The 19,134-nt window shown below is 45.4% G+C and overlaps 1 protein-coding gene across 2 annotated transcripts in view; it reads left to right on the top strand.

Annotated features, from left to right (window-relative positions):
• EEIG2 (EEIG family member 2) overlaps positions 1-19,134 on the top strand; it is a 44,319-nt gene that overhangs the window by 12,196 nt on the left and 12,989 nt on the right. For both annotated transcript variants that reach the window (XM_069737368.1, XM_069737369.1), the window contains exons 6-8: positions 4,452-4,498; positions 6,271-6,374; positions 6,487-6,582. In XM_069737368.1, coding sequence (XP_069593469.1) covers positions 4,452-4,498; positions 6,271-6,374; positions 6,487-6,582 — 247 coding nt within the window. The remainder of the gene's footprint in view (positions 1-4,451; positions 4,499-6,270; positions 6,375-6,486; positions 6,583-19,134) is intronic.

Raw genomic sequence — 19,134 nt, 5'->3', positions numbered from 1 at the left:
AAAAGATACTTGACTGGCTACAAAAAGCGTTTACAAGCTGTGATCCTTTGAATGATGTGATCCTTCCAGTGATACCCCTTTGTGTTGAGTAGTAAAGCCTGGTTCAACAAGTGAGCAAGCTGTGCTAATGTTAAGCATGTGATAATTTATTCGGAATATGGGGATTGAGAAGGTGATGTCTGAGTTGTAGACAACCTCTTTAGTGTAAGCCACACACACACATGTGTGAAATGATCTGCCTGCGGGATCTTATGTAGTGTATATAGAATAACAGCTAATTATACTGCTATTAATTATGAACATGACAAAACACAGTAAATACGTGTACTTGACATCCACTTCAGGCAGTCGTCATTATTTGGCTGCAGAAAAATGTATTTTATATGATGTAAGACAAGTGGATGCAGGTTGTGAAATGGCCTTCACTCGTGATATATACCTGTAGTGAAAACGAAAAGGATTTGTGCTCATTACATTCATTCCATGGTACGATCATTGGGAGGATAAAAAGTGTCCTTCTGTCCAGTTTCTGACGCCTCTCTGCTTAGAGTCGGGGTCCGGAGCAGTGGATCCATGCAGCTTAGTTTGGCGTGTAGTCAGGGATTGTGCAGATTAAGAGCAGCTCCTCTAAATAATCTGATATTGTCTTTATAATTATCTTATTTCTTCGGGGCAAGTCTCCTTTTTTATGAGTCTGTGGAATAAGGAATGCTGTATCTCCAGATTTCACATCATAAACTGCATACATTTCAGAAGTATTCGCTTCTCAAGTTTGACTGCTGAGACTCCCCCCAGTCCTGAGACCCCGGACTCCTTAATGGGCGCACCACCAGAGCGCTGCACTCGGCTGATGAGAATGAATGATGACTGACCACCACTCTTCACACAGAGATCTTCACATCCCCTCCTTTGTTGGGATCAGTGCGGATTCTAGTGGACCCCCAGCAGTCATATTGTATCTTATGTATAGCGGATAACTTACAAACTACAGAATATGATTTTAAACCATTATTGCCAATGCAGTAAGTTTTCCCAAATTCCTGTGGCAGTGGTTGGGCCCCCAACAATCCCAAGAACTGGGCACTGGACTCTGCTATCCGGGCACTGCAGAGGATGAAGGTGTGTAAGCTCCAGCTTTGCTCTTTTCCTTGTCTGTGGGACTATGAGAAATAACTGAGCTCTGTACTTGGCTTTCTCTCGCAGCCTCGTATTTAATGAGTAGAGTGGAGGTTGAGCATCCACAGGTCCTCGCCATCCAGGATGGTGTTCTACAAAGCCCTCATTCTGGTGCCCCTTTCTAGGATTTCTGCAGGCCCCAGCACCCGGACTCCCAGCAATCAGTAAATTATCTGCTATCCTATGGTTGGAGATAACTTACTATCTTTGGAAAAAACAACAACTTTTAAATGGCTCTCTTGCATCTGCTATGTAGAGGAGCTGCTGGACCAGGGTCATGTGAACGTCCTCATCTGACACTTGGGTGCATCTTGTGATTGTTCTCTTGACATTGCAGGGCTTAGTATTGACAAAAATGATTACTGGGCCCCTGCTTTCCAATGCTGGCAAAGGAAGGTGGCTGCTAAAGGGTAGCAACGTGGGTGACGGACCAGGATCTTGCTAATCCTTTTGATCTACTCTACTGACAAGGGAGGTGTACTTACTTTAAATATCTATGAAAGAGTGACTATAAGAACTTTTTAAGAAAGTTTTCCCTCCTGATATTAGATTAAGCCTTCTAATAGTGCAGATCTCTGATGCTAATGACAGATCCTCTCTGATTAACCCACGGTTGTCCAGTGCCATCAGTTCATTGACTATAACCAGTCCACTGTGGGCACGTAGAGGGAAATGGTACATGTTGTGTCCTAATAGGGCTGGATGGGTCACACCTGGAATAAATATTCATGGTGCTCAGGGTTGGTTTGCTATTATCCTCCAGTGACCTGTGCAGATACAGACCTGGTAATATTCTTATAGGTGACGTTTTGGAGAAACCTGATCATCTACTTTGTATTTAGCTGATGAATACTCAGGGAGTCTCAGGGAGTAAACCACTAGAAGCCTATGTCCGGCACTGTGCTTCCGCACCCGAGCCTCCGCCAGCAGATCTGCCATCGTCCCGGGAATGGTAATGGCAGCCTGTCTGAGGAGATGACTGTGAATTATTACATCGGCTTCTTCCTGGCTAATGCACTTGCAGCTCCGGGATAGAAACACTTTTGCAGTCGTTCCTGTTGCCGTTCTAGATTTCATGCTCATCCGGGAGGCACTGTACCACAATGTATTATTCCTAAAAGCTGTGCACAGAGAAGCTGTGGTTTTTCCATTGTTTCACCAGCAGGTTTTTATTACATTTTCTTGGGGAATAACAGGATGTGAGCCGGGCTGTTTAGTGATGATTGTATAAAGCTTATGGAGTGGTTTTTCATTAGGTGTGGAATAGAAAAGTGACTTGGGCTGTTTTTTTTTTTTTTTTTTTTTTTTTTTAAGTTCATCCTTTCGTCAATCTGTATATAAATCCACACAGGATAATAATTCACAATTTTTCACTCTCTAGCTTCAGACTCCGATTATAGGTGGTTTTTAAATTAAAGGTTTTTGTTTACAACCTTTTTTTTTTTTTTTTTTTTCTTTTAGGATTAAAATTTGAAATATCAACATTGCCACTTGTCTGACCCGCTCAGTGTGCACAGCTGCTGCACAGGCCTTGAAGCAATTTTTATTCTGACCCGCTCAGTGTGTACAGCTGCTGCACAGGCCTTGAAGCAATTTTTGTTCTGACCCGCTCAGTGTGCACAGCTACTGCACAGGCCTTGAAGCAATTTTTGTTCTGACCCGCTCAGTGTGTACAGCTACTGCACAGGTCTTGAAGCAATTTTTGTTCTGACCCGCTCAGTGTGCACAGCTACTGCACAGGCCTTGAAGCAATTTTTGTTCTGACACGCTCAGTGTGCACAGCTACTGCACAGGCCTTGAAGCAATTCTTGTTCTGACCCGCTCAGTGTGCACAGCTACTGCACAGGCCTTGAAGCAATTTTTGTTCTGACCCGCTCAGTGCGCACAGCTACTGCACAGGCCTTGGAGCAATTTTTGTTCTGACCCGCTCAGTGTGTACAGCTACTGCACAGGCCTTGAAGCAATTTTTGTTCTGACCCGCTCAGTGTGTACAGCTTCTGCACAGGCCTTGAAGCAATTTTTGTTAGAGAATTCCTTTTAAAATGCCCTAAAAGGGTTGTCTCTCTTCAGAATTTTCCAGTCCCCTGACACCGTTTATGGAAGGGGGAAAAAAATGGAGCTTTACTTGCCCTAAGTGGGTCCATTGCTGAGTTTTCACCACTGTTCCCAGTATAAAAGCATTGACTGCTGACCTGACATCATGTAAAGTGTGTGCGCCAGCCAGTCGGAGAGCTCGTGAGCAAGGCATTCCATCTGCCTAGCTCACTGATTGGCTGCTGTGCTGGCAACTTGCTGACAGCGCTTCAGCCACTAATACACATTGGGGGCAGCGGTGTAATCCTAGTGCTAGGCCCATGAAGGGGAATAAAGCACTTCTTTTTTTTTTTTTTCTTTAAGAACTAGATATTCTGAAAGCGAGCAACTCCTTTAAAGAAAGCGGGAGTTTATTGAGGGGATCTTCTTTGCATCCCAGTCTCTTGGCAAAGATGCTAATGCCTGTTATGCGAATTGTGGCACACAAGCAAAGTCCTATATGTCTGTTAATGGCCACAGTGTAAATGTGCACCTACAAATTACAATTATACCTACAGGTGTGCTAGGCCCCTGTTTTTTGTTTTGCTTCAGTTTTTTTTGTATTTGGTATATTTGGGGATATGGCCACCCTCTTGGGCTGCGCACCTTATCTCCCCTGCTTTCCATGGGTAGGCGTTAAAGATGGTGAGGCACAGGTCACGCTCAGCCCCCGTCTATTGAGGCCTGCTGGTACCTAGTGAGTTACTAGAGATAGGGACCACCCTGATGGGGTATACCTTGTCGCGGTGGCATGATTTTATCCTTTTTTTTTTCTTTTTTATTGCATATGCTATTTACTTATTGCAATGTTTTATGCATTTTTCTTCTAGTTTATATTTGTGACACATAAGGAAGATTTATCTGAGACTGGTAGAGTCGAAACTAGATGTTGGCGGCACAATTTAGCTTTATACGTCTGGTCTCACCCTACAATTGAGCACAGGTTCTGTATCTCATTTACAGCAAATAAATCCCAGACCAAACTTATGTGGATCTTTAGTTTTATGAGGAAGCGCACACATGTGATTGGAAACACACCAAGCCGTCTGGACGTTCCCGATGGAGATATCTGCTCAGTACCCAGCTCTTATGATGCTCCCGTGTTTCTGCAGAGATAGAACTTTGTATTTTTTACCTTTTTCCGCTTTTGCTTTTATACATTTCCCTGATTTTTTTTTTTTTTTTTTTTCTCCCCCCTGTAGGTTGGAATCTCTATGCAGCTCATGTCCGGAGACCCCTGCTTTAAAACGTGAGTTACTCCTATTTAAAAAGAAATCCATTTCATTACATTGTACTGCCAGAACTGTCCGTCAGATATGTGAAAAAAAAAATGTCTTTTAAAGCCATGGGTCATGTAGATGCAGCTTTATACAGCGTATAGAGCATTATACGCTCTTCTTTCTGCACACGGGCCAATTTAAGTTAGTGGACAATTCTATAAAATGTTTTTGCACAAGAACACATTCCGTTTGCGTTAATCAAGTCTAATGTGAGGACAATACGTGTCCATTGAACTTAGGAAAAAAAAAAATGAGACCATACGGGCACAATATCCACATGGTATCTGTTTTTAATGGAAACATTGCAAAAGTGACACAGAAAACTAAAGTGATCTGAAAAACAGGTAAACAGACCTCCTGTGGATATAATTTTGGCAACTCTATGCCAATAAAGATTGTCACTTTTTTTCTTTTCTTTCACTCTAAGGCTAAGTGCACACGCTGCTGATTCCATTGCAGAATTTTCCACAGCGGATTTGCGAAATCCGCAGTGAAAAACCGCTTCAGTTTTTACTGCGGATTTACCGCGTTTTCTTTTGCGGTTTCCTCTGCGGGTTTTCACCTGCAGATTTCTATTGGAGCAGGGGCAAACCCGCAGCGGAATCCGCAGAAAGAATTGACATGCTGCGGAAAATAAACCGCTGCGTTTCCGCGCGTTTTTTTCCGGAGCATGTGCACTGCGGATTTCATTTCCCATTGCTTTACATGGTACTGTAAATGCATGGGAACCGCAGCAAAATCCGCAGCGTGTGCACATACCCTTAAACTTCGCCCTGTCATTGTTTCTCATGTATACCCTCCTAATTGTGGATAACAAAGCTTCAAAGGAATCTGTCAGCAGGATTTCCCCTGCAAACTGTTAATATGTGCACATAACTCTTTAAATGACAAGTCCAGAAATACCTTTACACGGCCAGTCCGTTCCTCCATTACCGAGAAATCAGCGTTTGAATTGATATCCAAATGAGGCGGAAGAGCTATAGTAGTTCTGGAGCCTCTGTCACTCCAGCTCTATTCCCCACTCAGCACTGCCTCCTTCTGCTGCATGATGCTTTGCTTTTATCACTCATTTCATCAGGATATCTGACTGACACCCAGGCGGCACTGGGTGGGGAGGGGAATAGAGCTGGAGTGACAGAGGCTTCAGATCTACTATAGCTCTTCAGCCTCATTTACATATAAATTCAAACCCAGATTTCTTGATAATGGAGGAACGGACTGATCATGTAAAGGTATTGGTGGATTTATCTTTGAAAGACCTACACGCACATGTAAATAGTTTGTGGGGTAAAATCATCTTGGCCGATTCCACAGCAAAACACTCACTTGTTAAAGTTAAACTATTTTATATGCTATAACTAACCAAAACCCCTGCAGAAATAGAATCAAAATCACTGACTAAGGAATAAAGAAAACTGAAACTATAGGAAAAAAAATGTGAAAATTCTTTTATAAATAATATTGGTGGTGTTTCCCATTTAGTAAGGTGCCCCAATAATAAATGACTGGTTGTGTCGTTGCTTGGACCCCCCGGGATTACCTGTGTTATGTTCCTGTGCAATGTCACCATATGGGGGATTAAACATTTAGTGGATCCCGTTGAAGTCAGTGGGATAATGCCTGGATGTGTTGGGTTCTCCAGAGAAAGATGCTATTTGCACCTACCTTGATCAGAGTCCCTCCCTGGTTTCCCCCATGTTTCGCAGCAATAAGCAGTCATCATGTCCTCTTTGGCCTCCAGGGCACCTTCCACTGCCACCTCCATTGCAATCCCTGGAGATTCTGACTCTTTGCATGAAGACCGGAAAGGACGAGAGACGATAAAACTGCACCTGGGAGTTTCTGGTCTGTACATCTCTCTTCCTGATATGCGCATTATTAATTTTCTTGGTAATTGCTCGTCTATGTGCTCAGTGTGTTCTCTTTTTAATGTAATGTACATCTCTATTATTTTAAGACCTTTCATCAAAGAGCGCATCCGTCCCTGATGAGCTTGGAGCATGTGGACATTCCAGGACGTCGAGTTACGCCAGCCAGCAATCTAAAGCATCAGGTACCGGCACTATGTACTGATAAAGGACCATGGAGGGTTTGTCATTACCCTCCCTGTGGTGCCAGTGTGTCCCCAATATAGAGCAGTAGGGTACAGGAGAAATGATTCGGTGGATTGGTGTCAAATCTGTAAGGTTTATAGTACTATGGCTTTGGATGAGATTTTACAAATCTTTTCCACCCACTGAAGATGTTTCTGAGCAAAAATTGGCCTGTGATGCAGATATTTAATTTCTGTGGCACGTATTTGATTATTTCACCCCTTTATAGGGTGAACAGACCTATGGATATATTCCCACCGAGCATTTCCATTATGGACCTGCCGCAGATGTTATGGATGAAAGGAAAATAAAAAATATAGGGAACTCTGTAGTGTAGATATCCCGATGGCGTGAGTGATGACGAGCGTAAGGCTGGATGCTCCCCTTATGAGGATGTCCTGCTGCCAGGAACTACGCAGATTCAAGGTCAAAGTATGGTAAATCAGCTGCAGCTCGACCCGAAGACACCGGACGGTCACTGCAATCACCAGTTGGACAATAAATAGTAGTAGTAGTCATGAAGAAATTGATTTGCACAGCTCGGTCAGTAATCTGCTTCTTCTGGATAGGAGCCCTAAGAGCTGCCTCCTGTCTGACTGCATCCCGGTCTCTTCTTTTGACTAGCCAGCCTGGCGTGTCGTTATTGCAGTGTGACCCATGTATGACATCGCGCCAGACCTGCTAATCAATAGAAGAGCCGCTGATGCCGTCGGGTAGGAGGCAGCGCTCAAGGCCGCTGTCCAAAGGCAGAATACTGACCAGGTCCATGGACTTGGGGCATCAATTTGCACCCACTCTGGTTACTAAACCTCTAACCCAGGCACTTGCTGCTGTTCTCAGTCTGGTCACCATTCCACTTTTAAAATGATAAGGTTAAGGTTCTTCTTCCTTCTTCACCATGAATGAGGAAAAGACTCCACAATAACTCTCGCAACCTCAGGATGAAGCAAGCACAGATGGTTAGGAGAGGAGGTATTGCAGAAATGAAGAGGTCCTAGGTTATCTGCTGCCTCATGTAGGCGCCTTGGAGGAGATACCATGTGGCACACCCATGAACTTTAACAAAATGTTGTAAAACCTGTGTTGGTAAATTTTCTATAATAGAAGGAATTGTAACAAAAAAGAAAGTTTCATGTGACCCACATAGGAGGAGTGAAATCTTAAAGAACTTTTCACCTCTCAGGACATTCCTTTCCAGATCTTGCTGATAAGAGCTGGAAATAAGGGTCTCCTTATGTCTGACCTATGATGTGAGGAGTAATCTGTACAGACGCTTATGTCCACATTTCTTATGCAATAAATTCCTCGTTGCGGTGACTCACTGCTGAACATCGCCGCCGTTACTCAACCAAATATTTCCATAGGTTACTAATGGCCAGCAATCCCATGTCTATACTGCATAGACAGAAGGTTTATTTTTTTAGTGTACGGTCATGGCCAAAAGTTTTGATACTGACACTAATTTTGTTTTTCACACAGTTTGCTGCTTCAGTGTTTTTAGAACTTTGAGTCGGATGTTTCTGTAGTTACAATTATCATCATTTAGACTTTTTTTTATATTTTTATCCACAAATAGATCAAGTTTATGCTTAGACTCAGTATTTCCAGTGTCGTCCTTTATTTTTCATGACTTTGGCCCTTCTCCCTGGCAGATGGATATCGGCTCCAGGGCCAAATCCCGACTGATGATCAGTGCTTGGTGTTTATTACAATTTCTGTGATTTGTCTCCTGCTTTTTGAGGATCGACCATATGTTCTAGGTGGGATTTATATCTGGGGAATTTCCTGGCCACGGACCCAAAATGTCAATGTTCTGTTCATCTAGTCAATTAGTAATTACCTTTGTCATAAGACACATCATCTCCATCATGCTTGAAAGCAATGTTCATCCCCAAATTGCTCCTGGATGGTTGGGAGAAGTTGCTCTTGGAGGATGTTTAGATCCCATTTCTTATTCATGGCTGTGTTCTCAGGCAAACTCCATCCATGATGGATGAAAAGCCTCCACACATGACTGCTCTCGGGATTCTTTGCTATTGGCAGCACACAGGACTCATGGTAGCTCTTGCCATTTCTTCTCCAGACATCCATTTTTCCAGAAGTCCTAAACCATCACAAGGAGACTTCAGAGAAAGTAACTTTACCCCAGTCCTCTGCAAGCCCAATCTCTATGCTTCCTGCAGTTATGTTCTCTGAAGCCTCCTTGTGACGCGAGTCCTATGTCATGCCAACGCGTCCAATAATGATCCGTAGGAACGGATCAAGCAATAATCTGTTGGCAAAAAAGTTCTGCAGGTACAACTTTTTTTTTTTTTTTTTTTTGTCTGTTTTTCAAAAAAAAAAAAAAAAAAAATTGGTTTCCTTTTTAATAAAGTCAATAGAAAGCGAATCCTTTTCAAATGAAAGGAAAACAGATAGCTGATTAACGGATCCATTTGTCATAGACTTCAGTGTTGAAAACGGACAAAAAAAGTTGTATCTACATAACTTTTTTGCCAACAGATTATTGCTGGATCCGTTCTAACGGATCATTCCTGGACATGTGAACATGGCCTTAAGCATTCTGAGACCATATATGTGTGGGGGCTTTTCATCCATAGAGGGGGCTCACTCACAATTTTGCCTAAGAACACTGCCATGAATAAAGAATGGGCTATACACATCCTCGAAGAGTGACTTCTCCCAACCATCCAGGAGCAATTTGGGGATGAACAATGCTTTTTTTCCAGCATGTCACAAAGCAAAAGTGATAACCAAGTGTCTTGATGAAGAAAAATTGCAATTTTAGGTCCATGACCGGGAAACCAGGGCTGTGGAGTCGGTGTCATGGAAATTGAGGAGTCGGAGGTTTGGCTTACCGACCCCCAGCCCTGCGGGAAACCCCCCAGATGTCAATCCCAATGAAAACCTGTAGTCAGTGTTCTGAAAGTGGGTGGCCAAACACAGAAATTGTGATGAATCCCAAGCTCTGATTATACAAGAACTGGTTGTCCCCAGTCAGGTTTTGCCCTGGAGCCGATATCCAGCAGACTGGGAGAAGGGCAGAGTCCGTTTAAATATGAGGATCAGCACTGGAAATAGTGAGTCATTGTATAAACTTTATGTATTGAGCAAAAAAAGTGTAAACTTCTGAAATGTTGATTTCTCTTCGCCTCATAGGGGGACACAGGACTGTGTGACTGTGGGTGTATGCTTCTGCCGCCAGGAGGCTGACACTAAGTAAACTTGAAAAAAAAAAAAAAGTTAGCTCCTCCTCCATCGTATACACCCTGACACTGGCTACCAGAGACTCCAGTTTATGCTTGGTGTCTCAAGGAGGCACATCTCTGGGTCCTGGATTTTTGGACCCGACTTTCAACATTTTGGATTGAGGGGGCGACGGACCTTTTTGAGGGTCCGATCTCCCCAAACCATCAACGGGCAAGTACGTGCGATATTCTCCACGTATCCTTCCCCGCTACGTGGGATTTTTCACTGGACTTGGCCCTGACCACCCTGAGGTATCTAGACCCCAGGCTGTACAGGTGCACCTAGACGTCCGTGTGTTCCCCCCTGATTTCTACACCCCTGCGCGGGGTGTTAGCTGGGGTGGAGGACGGTCCCTCTCCTTATCCTGGGGATAATGGAGTTTGGGTTCCTGCACCGTCATTTATTTCCACCCCTCGCTGAGTGTGGTGTGACTAAGGGGGGGCTCCTGGCACCGGGTTAGGTTACCTGTTGCGGCGTCTCCGGGTGAGGCAGGCGTCCTGTTTGTGTGCTGGGCGGCGGCGCTGCGGTTTGATCCGGCGCTGCGGCGTTAGGACAGCGGCGCCGCAGCGTTATCCGGAGCGGCGCCGCGGCGTTGGAGGCGGAGATCGGCGCCACTGTTCCTCCAGAGGCTTCGGCCCTGCCTGGCTTCTTGCAGGCGTGGGGCTGCTTCCTGGAGCCCGGGACTTCCGTCCAGCAGGCCGCGCTGCGGGGCTCCGCCCCTTCCGGCGCGTCACGTCCGGTTCCGGCTTCTCCTTTCACTGAGGGAGAAAATTGAGGCCCCGGCTTCGGGCCTACTCTAGGCTGCAGCATAGTTTGGCGGTCCCTCCCCCCTATAGCCTGCTGGACATATAAGGCAGCACATTTGGGCTCCGTATCGTGCTGTCAGGATCCATCTCTGTATTCGTGGGGACACAGGACTGGGGGTAAGTGCTTCTCTCTCCATCTGGCTGAAGCATTCTTTTTTTTCCCAGTCTCTGGCCCTGGGTATAGCATTACGGATCGTTATGTCTAGAAGGGTTAAGACTCACACGGTTCTTTTTACCAGTTGTGTATCTTGTAGTGCCCTTTTTCCGCACGCCCAAAGTAATCGCCTCTGCGAGGCCTGTGACTCTGAACGCGTCCAGGAGCCCCCCCCTGCTAGTTCTCCAGTAGTCTCTCCGGCTCCGGTCCCTCAAGCAGATGCTGGGGTAGCTCCACCGGAATGGGTCACGTCCTTGTCACAATCCACGGCGTCCCTTACTGAAGCGATCAAATCTCTGCAGACCCCGGCGGTCGGGACCGGTAATCCACCTGTCTCAGAGAGGGCCTCGGGGTCTCAGGAGTCTTCGGCCTGCAGGGGCCGCGCTCTCACTCGACAGACGCATGGAAAGCGGATTCGCAAAGCGTCGCCCAGGCACTCAGGTGCTTCCGCATCCTGGAGTTTCGTATCTCGCTCTCCTTCCCCTGCAGAAAGCGGGGAAGTTGAGACTGACTACGAGTCGGAAGGGTCTCTTAATTTTGATAAACCTGGGTTTCAGGAGTCAGTAGACAGCCTAATTGAAGCTGTCAATCAGTCTTTGGGGATAGAAGACGAGCTCACCTCTTCCTCTGATCATAAGGTCTCATTTAAGCGGGCTAAACGGGCCCATAGGGTCTTTTCCTCTCACCCTGAGTTTGAGGACCTGATTCGACGCAACCGGGAGCACCTGGACAAGCGCTTTTCAGGGCAAAGAGCTCTGAAGGCTAGGTATCCCTTTGCTTCGGAACTTTGTAGTGATTGGGCAGAAAATCCTCCTGTAGATCCTCCAGTGTCCCGTTTAGCCTCTAACACGTTGCTATCTCTCCCTAATGGCTCATCGATTAAGGATCCTACGGATCGTCTTATAGAGAGCTTGGCTCGTTCCGTCTTTGAGGCCTCAAGCTCAGCACTTTTTCCTTCCTTTGCAGCAACTTGGGTTGCCAGGGCTATGATATCTTGGTCAGACTCGTTATCTAAGGCTCTCCAAGAAGGTAATGTGTCAGCGGAATTGGCTGAAATGTCGTCTCAGGTAGCTATGGCTGGTAGCTATCTGATTAACGCATCTCTGGATGCGGCAGATTGTGCTTCTTCGGCTGTGTCTAATGCTATTGCCATCAGAAGGGCCCTTTGGTTAAGGTCCTGGCGGGCTGATTCTACCTCTAAAAAATCTCTTACATCCCTGCCATATCAGGGTGGTCGTTTGTTCGGAGAAAAGCTGGATCAGCTCATTTCTGACTCCACAGGAGGGAAAAGTAAGTTTCTTCCTCAGCAGAGGGCTAGACAGCCTTTTCGGCGCCAATTTCAGGCCCGTTTTAGAACCTTTCGCTATGTCAGATGGGCCCCAGCATCAGGCTCTCCTGCGCAGGGTCGGCCCAATCAGGACCGAGACGGTCGGATCTCTTATACGGCCAGCCAAGGGGGAAGAATGCGTCCCCAGTCTTCTAGATCCAGAGGATCTAGGACTCAAAGATTTTCGGCCAAGTGACTGGAGGCCTCCTCCGGGTGTCTCCAAAAAAGTAGGCGGACGTCTACTTTTATTTCGCCAGGTCTGGCTTCAGGTAATCCACGACCAGTGGGTGGCAGAGCTCGTATCTTCAGGTTACAAGATAGAGCTGGTCCGTCTTCCTCCTCCCCGGTTCTTCCCATCCCGTCTTCCCAGGTGCAAATCTCTCCGTCAAAGCTTGTTCAATTCCATAGAGTCTCTCCGTATCAGCGGTGTCATTTCTCCTGTTCCAAAGGAAGAAAGGTTTCAGGGCTTTTATTCCAATCTTTTTGTAGTGCCCAAAAAGGACGGAGCAGTGAGGCCTATCCTAGATCTCAAACTCTTAAACAGGTTTGTCCACGTTCGACACTTTCGGATGGAGTCTCTGCGGTCGGTCATCGCCTCTCTGGAAAAGGGAGAATTTTTGGCCTCAGTAGACATTCAGGATGCTTATCTTCATATTCCCATCTTTCCGCCTCATCAAAGATTTCTCCGGTTTGCCGTAAACAATCTACACTTCCAGTTCACGGCATTACCTTTCGGACTGGCCTCCGCTCCCAGGGTGTTCACAAAAGTCATGTCGACTGTGGTGTCCATTCTGCACTCCCGAGGTATAGTCGTCTTGCCATACCTAGACGATCTGCTGATCAAGGGACCGACATTTCAATCTTGCAGGGAAAATGTCAGCATCACTCTGGACACCCTTTCCCGTCTAGGTTGGTTGGTAAATTTAAGGAAGTCATCCCTACAGCCGTCTCGGAAAATCTCTTTTTTAGGCATGATCTTCGACACCTCTCAAGCCCTATCTATCCTTCCCCAGGACAAGGTCCTAGCCCTTCGGCGGGAAGTGAGGAATCTTCTACAACCATACCCTCATACGATTCGGTCCGGGATGAGGGTGTTAGGAAAGATGGCTGCAACCATAGAGGCGGTTCTGTTTGCACAGCTTCATCTTCGACCCCTCCAACGAGCAATCCTATCAGTGTGGAACAGAAATCCTCTCTCTCTCAACCGCAGATTACGGTTGTCCTTCCAGATCAAGCAGGCTCTCTCTTGGTGGCTAAACAGCTCATCTCTACTCAGGGGGAAGCCCTTTCCCCCAACCAATTGGCTAGTGGTCACAACAGATGCCAGTCTCCTGGGTTGGGGAGCAGTGTTCTTCCATCACACAGCTCAGGGACGCTGGTCTCCTCGGGAATCAGATCTCCCCATCAATATCTTAGAGATTCGAGCAGTTCGGCTAGCCTTGTTACGTTTTCACCATCTTCTGGCGGGTCGCCCTGTCCGAATTCAATCGGACAACACCACAGCGGTAGCTTACATAAATCACCAGGGGGGCACCCGCAGCAAGGCAGCCATGCAGGAGGTAAAACAGATTCTACTCTGGGCGGAGAGAAATCACTCTGTGATCTCAGCGGTCCACATTCCGGGCGAAGAAAACTGGGCGGCAGATTTCCTAAGCCGTCAGGGTCTAGCCTCCGGGGAATGGTCTCTCCATCCCGAGGTATTTTTGCAGATATGCCATCTTTGGGGAACTCCAGACGTGGATCTAATGGCGTCCAAGGTGAATGCCAAGGTGCCCAGTTTTGTCTCTCGGTACCGAGATCACCAGGCTATCGCCGTGGATGCGCAGGTACTGTCTTGGAACCAATTTCATCTCTCTTATCTGTTCCCTCCTCTGGCACTGCTCCCGAGGGTAATCAAGAAGATCAAATCAGAGAGAGTGCCGGCTATCCTGATCGCCCCGGATTGGCCTCGACGAACCTGGTATGCAGACCTGGTACAACTTCTCGCCGGGGTTCCATGGCGGCTCCCCGATCAGCCGGATCTTCTATCTCAAGGGCCGATCTACCACCAGAACTCAGGGGTCCTACGTTTGACGGCCTGGCCGTTGAATCTTGGGTTTTAACTCAGGCAGGATTTTCTCAAAAAGTAGCTGATACCATGATCAGTGCACGTAAGCCCGTCTCGGCCAGGATTTACTATCACACTTGGAAGGTTTTCCTTTCCTGGTGTAGAGTGCGCGGGCTGCCTCCTCTGCGTTTTTCCATTCCTAACATTCTAGCCTTCCTTCAAGCAGGCCTTGATTCTGGGCTTGCTCCAAGTACCCTTAAAAGGCAGATTTCGGCTTTATCAGTCCTTTTTCAGCGCAAGATTGCTACTAATCGTCAGGTCAGGATTTTTTTTCCAGGGAGTCGCTCATAAGGTCCCTCCTTATAAGACTCCTTTGGAAGCTTGGGACCTTAATCTGGTCTTAAGGGCTTTACAGAACACTCCTTTTGAGCCCCTGCAAGATGTTTCTTTGATGTTTCTTTCCTGGAAAGTTGTATTTTTAGTGGCTATAACATCCATTAGACGGGTATCGGAGCTGGCAGCTCTTTCTTGTCGTCCCCCTTTTCTGCAATTTCATCAGGACAAGGTAGTTCTCAGACCGGCACCGTCCTTTTTGCCAAAGGTTGTTTCATCTTTTCACATCAATGAAGATATTGTTCTGCCCTCTTTTTGTCCGGCACCTACGCACCGTATAGAAAAAGCTCTCCATACGTTGGATCTGGCGAGGGCTCTGAGGAGGTATATTTCCCGTACGGCTCCTTTTCGCCAGACAGATGCTCTATTTGTCCTTCCGCAGGGTCGCAGGAGGGGATGCGCTGCTTCAAAATCTACCCTGGAGGCTTATCGCTCCATGGGCATGACGGTTCCGGCCGGAATCAGGGCTCATTCGACTAGAGCAGTGGGGGCTTCCTGGGCTATTCGGCACCAGGCCTCAGCAGAACAGGTTTGCAAGGCTGCGACCTGGTCTAGTCTGCATACGTTTGTCAAACATTATAATATCCACTCCCAGACCTCTGCAGATGCAAGTCTGGGTAGAAGGATTCTTCAAGCGGCAGTGGCACATTTATAGGACTACCATTGTCTGGATGTCTTTTACTGGTGAATTATCTTTCCCACCCAGGGACTGCTTTAGGACATCCCACAGTCCTGTGTCCCCCAATGAGGCGAAGGAGAAATAGGGATTTTTGTGTTACTCACCGTAAAATCCTTTTCTCCGAGACGCTCATTGGGGGACACAGCTCCCTCTCTGGTAGCCTTTTGGCGGCTTTGGTTTTATCTGATTACATTAGTCAGTAGGATCTTTTCTAGACATAAGTTTTCTGTACATATGCTGTTATATTATTTTTTGTGTTTTGTTCTCCTACTGCTTTTTGCACCAAACTGGAGTCTCTGGTAGCCGGTGTCAGGGTGTATACGATGGAGGAGCTAACTTTTTTTTTTTTTTTTTTCAAGTTTTCTTAGTGTCAGCCTCCTGGCGGCAGAAGCATACACCCACTGTCACACAGTCCTGTGTCCCCCAATGAGCGTCTCGGAGAAAAGGATTTTACGGTGAGTAACACAAAAATCCCTATATTTGTAACCACAGAAACATCTGACTATAAAAAGCTAGAAATGATGAAGTAGAAAACTTTGTGAAGACCAGAGCTTGTCAGTCTCCAAACGTTTGGCCATGGTAGTATTGCTTAAACTATGATTGTCCTTCCAATGACTGTGCGCCAAGGGTTTCTCTGGTGCTGTACTGATTGCGGACCGTCGCCTTTGGGCTGTGAGGTTCAGTAACGGAATAGCCTGAAGCTTCTACTGCTTATAAATGACACAGAACATACCTAGACTCGGCTGTGGGCGACTCCGAGCTTCAGCTGTGCAGTACTGCCTGCGGCATCTCACCAATGCCTGCAAGTGGCAATGTGTGTAGTGTATTTCCCCCTCAGTCTCCAGACTTGGTGATATAAAAGCTGCTGGACATAGCGTCTCATGGAAACATTACCTTAATGGAGGAATGCAGATTGATCACATTTCTACCCGCAGCACTATCTCTCATCTGTACTCTGGAGCAATCCCAAATTGCACAGTTTGTGCCTGAAATCTGACCTGTGGCCTGTATAAATCATCCTCCAGGTATTTATCTAAGTTAACAAAACTGCTAATCTGGTAAACTCCCTCGCCTGCCTAGCATGTTTTATTAAGGGGTGTTACACAGCATTACAGTAGTGGAGATTCGAGTTGTGGGAGTCACCGTCAAGCCCTATTCACACTGCTCTCCTGAGCTTGTCGTTCACAGGAACAGTAAACCTGTTTTTTTTGTTTTTTTTGTTTGTTTTTTTTTAAAACCACAATGTCACACGTTGACCTAAATATTGAAAACTTACTCTGTTCGAAAAAATGTGAGGCGTACATCAAATTACTCAGGGGAAGGGGGGAGACTAGAGGATATTTGCTCAAAAAATGTTTTCTGATCAGTTCCATCTTTGACTGCTGGTTGACTGAAGTCCCCACACTTTAAGTAAAGGTGTAGAGCTTGTTGATCTTTGTCCTGTTATGAATAGAGCACAGGGGGGAGGCAAAAGTCATCCAGCGACATCAAGGTGACCTTTTCATATAGATCATCACTAAAGGTTAAATGTCCTACCTCTCCATGTGCCAAGCCAGCCCCATCTCAATGGGGAAGTGAAAAAGAAACCAGACATAGCTTGCAATTAAATTATTATTATTTATTCACCCATCCTTCGCATGCAGGGCTTTAATTGTGCGCTATGTCTGTTTTCCTTTTCACTCCCCATTCACATGGGGCTGGTTTGGCACATGGAGAGGTAGGACAGTTAGTGTTTAGGGACCATCCATATTAAAGCATCACCTTGTTGTGGTTGTATGGCTTTTCCACTCTTTGATTAAAGAATACGAAGTACCTTTTTGCATTTTTCACGTTTACAGCAATAATGGAGTTGATGTATTCATTAATTGCAGTGTGCTGATGCATCGTGTATATGCATATTGTAATATCTGTGGGATCAAAACCTGGCTCTAAGGCCAGAGACACACTAGCGATTTTTAAAATCTGTTCAAATTTGTTCCTGAAAAGTCAGATGAGTGTAATACAAGAGCCATGTGTTTTTCATGCTAGTACAATCCGATTCTTAACACCTAACATCCGATTTACATCTGATTGCACTGTGATTTTAATGAGCTTCTACATAGAGCAATTCTCTATGTAATTTACATATATATATATATATATATATATATATATATATATATATATATATATATATATATATATATATATATATATATATATATATATATATATATATATATATATATATATATAGAATTGGAACAGCATCTGCAAAATACCTTATGCAGTGCAGAGCTTTCCCAGCCAGTAGTCCAATGACTTCCAACAATATAAGCAAAATAAGAAAAGCAGCGCAAAAAATAGAAAAAACGTGGACTTTATTGCCTGAATGGCGTGGCAACGTTTCGGATGCAAAATCCTTTTTCAAGCCTTTTCTGTTTTTTTGTGCTGCTTTTCTTATTTTGTATATGTGTGTGTATGTATGTATGTATGTATGTATGTATACACACACACACACACACACACACACACACACACACACACACACACACACACACACACACACACACACACAGTGAAATAAGTATTTGATCTTTTGCTGATTTTGTAAGTTTTCCCACTGACAAAGACATGGACAGTCTATAATTTTAAGGGTAGGGTTAATTTTAACATCGAGAGATAGAACATCAAAAATAAAATACTGAAAATCACATTGTATAGATTATATAAATTTATTTGTATTTTGCAGTGAGAAATAAGTTTTTGATTCCTCTGGCAACCAAGACTTAATACCAACCCTTGTTGGCAAGCACAGCAGTCAGACATTTTTTGTAGTTGACGATGAGGTTTGCATGTCAGGAGGAATTTTGGTCCACTCCTCTTTGCAGATCATCTCTACATCATTAAGATTTTGAGTCTGTCGCTTGGCAACTCGGAGCTTTAATTCCATCCATAAGTTTTCTATGGGATTAAGGTCTGGAGACTGGCTAGGCCACGCCATGACCTTAATGTGCTTCTTTTTGAGCCACTCCTTTGTTGCCTTGGCTGTATGTTTTGGGTCTGTCTTGCTGGAAGACCCAGCCACGACGCATTTTTAATGTCCTGGACGAGGGAAGGAGATTGTCACTCAGGATTTTACGGTACATGGCTCTATCCATTCTCCCATTGATATGGTGAGGTAGTTCTGTGCCTTTAGCAGAGAAACATTCCCAAAACATAATGGTTCCACCTTCATGCTTGACAGTGGGGATGGTGTTCTTTGGGTCATAGGCAGCATTTCTCTTTCTCCAAACACGACGAGTTGAGTTAATGCTAAAGACCTCAATTTTTGCCTCATCTGACCATAGCACCTTCTCCCTTTCACTCACAGAATCATTCAGGTGTTCATTGGCAAACTTCAGACGGGCCTGCACATGTGCCTTTTTGAGCAGGGGGACCTTGCAGGCACTGCAGGATTTTAAACCTTTGCGGCATAATGTGTTACCAATTGTTTCCTTGGTGAATGTGGTCCCAGCTGCCCTGAGATCATTAACAAATTCCCCCTGTGTAGTTTTAGGCTGATCCCTCACTTTCCTCATGATCAAGGATACCCCACGAGGTGAGATTTTACCTGGTGCCCCAGATTGATGTCGATTGACAGTCAGTTTGTATTTCTTCCATTTTCTTACTATTGCACCAACAGTTGTCTCCTTCTCACCCAGCGTCTTACTTATGCTTTTGTAGTCCACTCCAGCTTTGTGCAGGTCTATGATCTTGTCCCTGACATCCTTATAAAGCTCTTTGGTCTTGCCCATGTTGTAGAGGTTAGTCTGACTGATTAATTGAGTCTGTGGACAGGAGTCTTTTATAAAGGTGACTATGTAAGACAGCTGTGC

Source organism: Ranitomeya imitator, chromosome 8 (assembly GCF_032444005.1).
Source record: "Ranitomeya imitator isolate aRanImi1 chromosome 8, aRanImi1.pri, whole genome shotgun sequence".
NCBI lineage: Eukaryota > Metazoa > Chordata > Amphibia > Anura > Dendrobatidae > Ranitomeya > Ranitomeya imitator.
The sequence above is the reverse complement of the archived record's forward strand: the minus strand, read 5'-3'. Positions and strand labels throughout refer to the sequence as shown.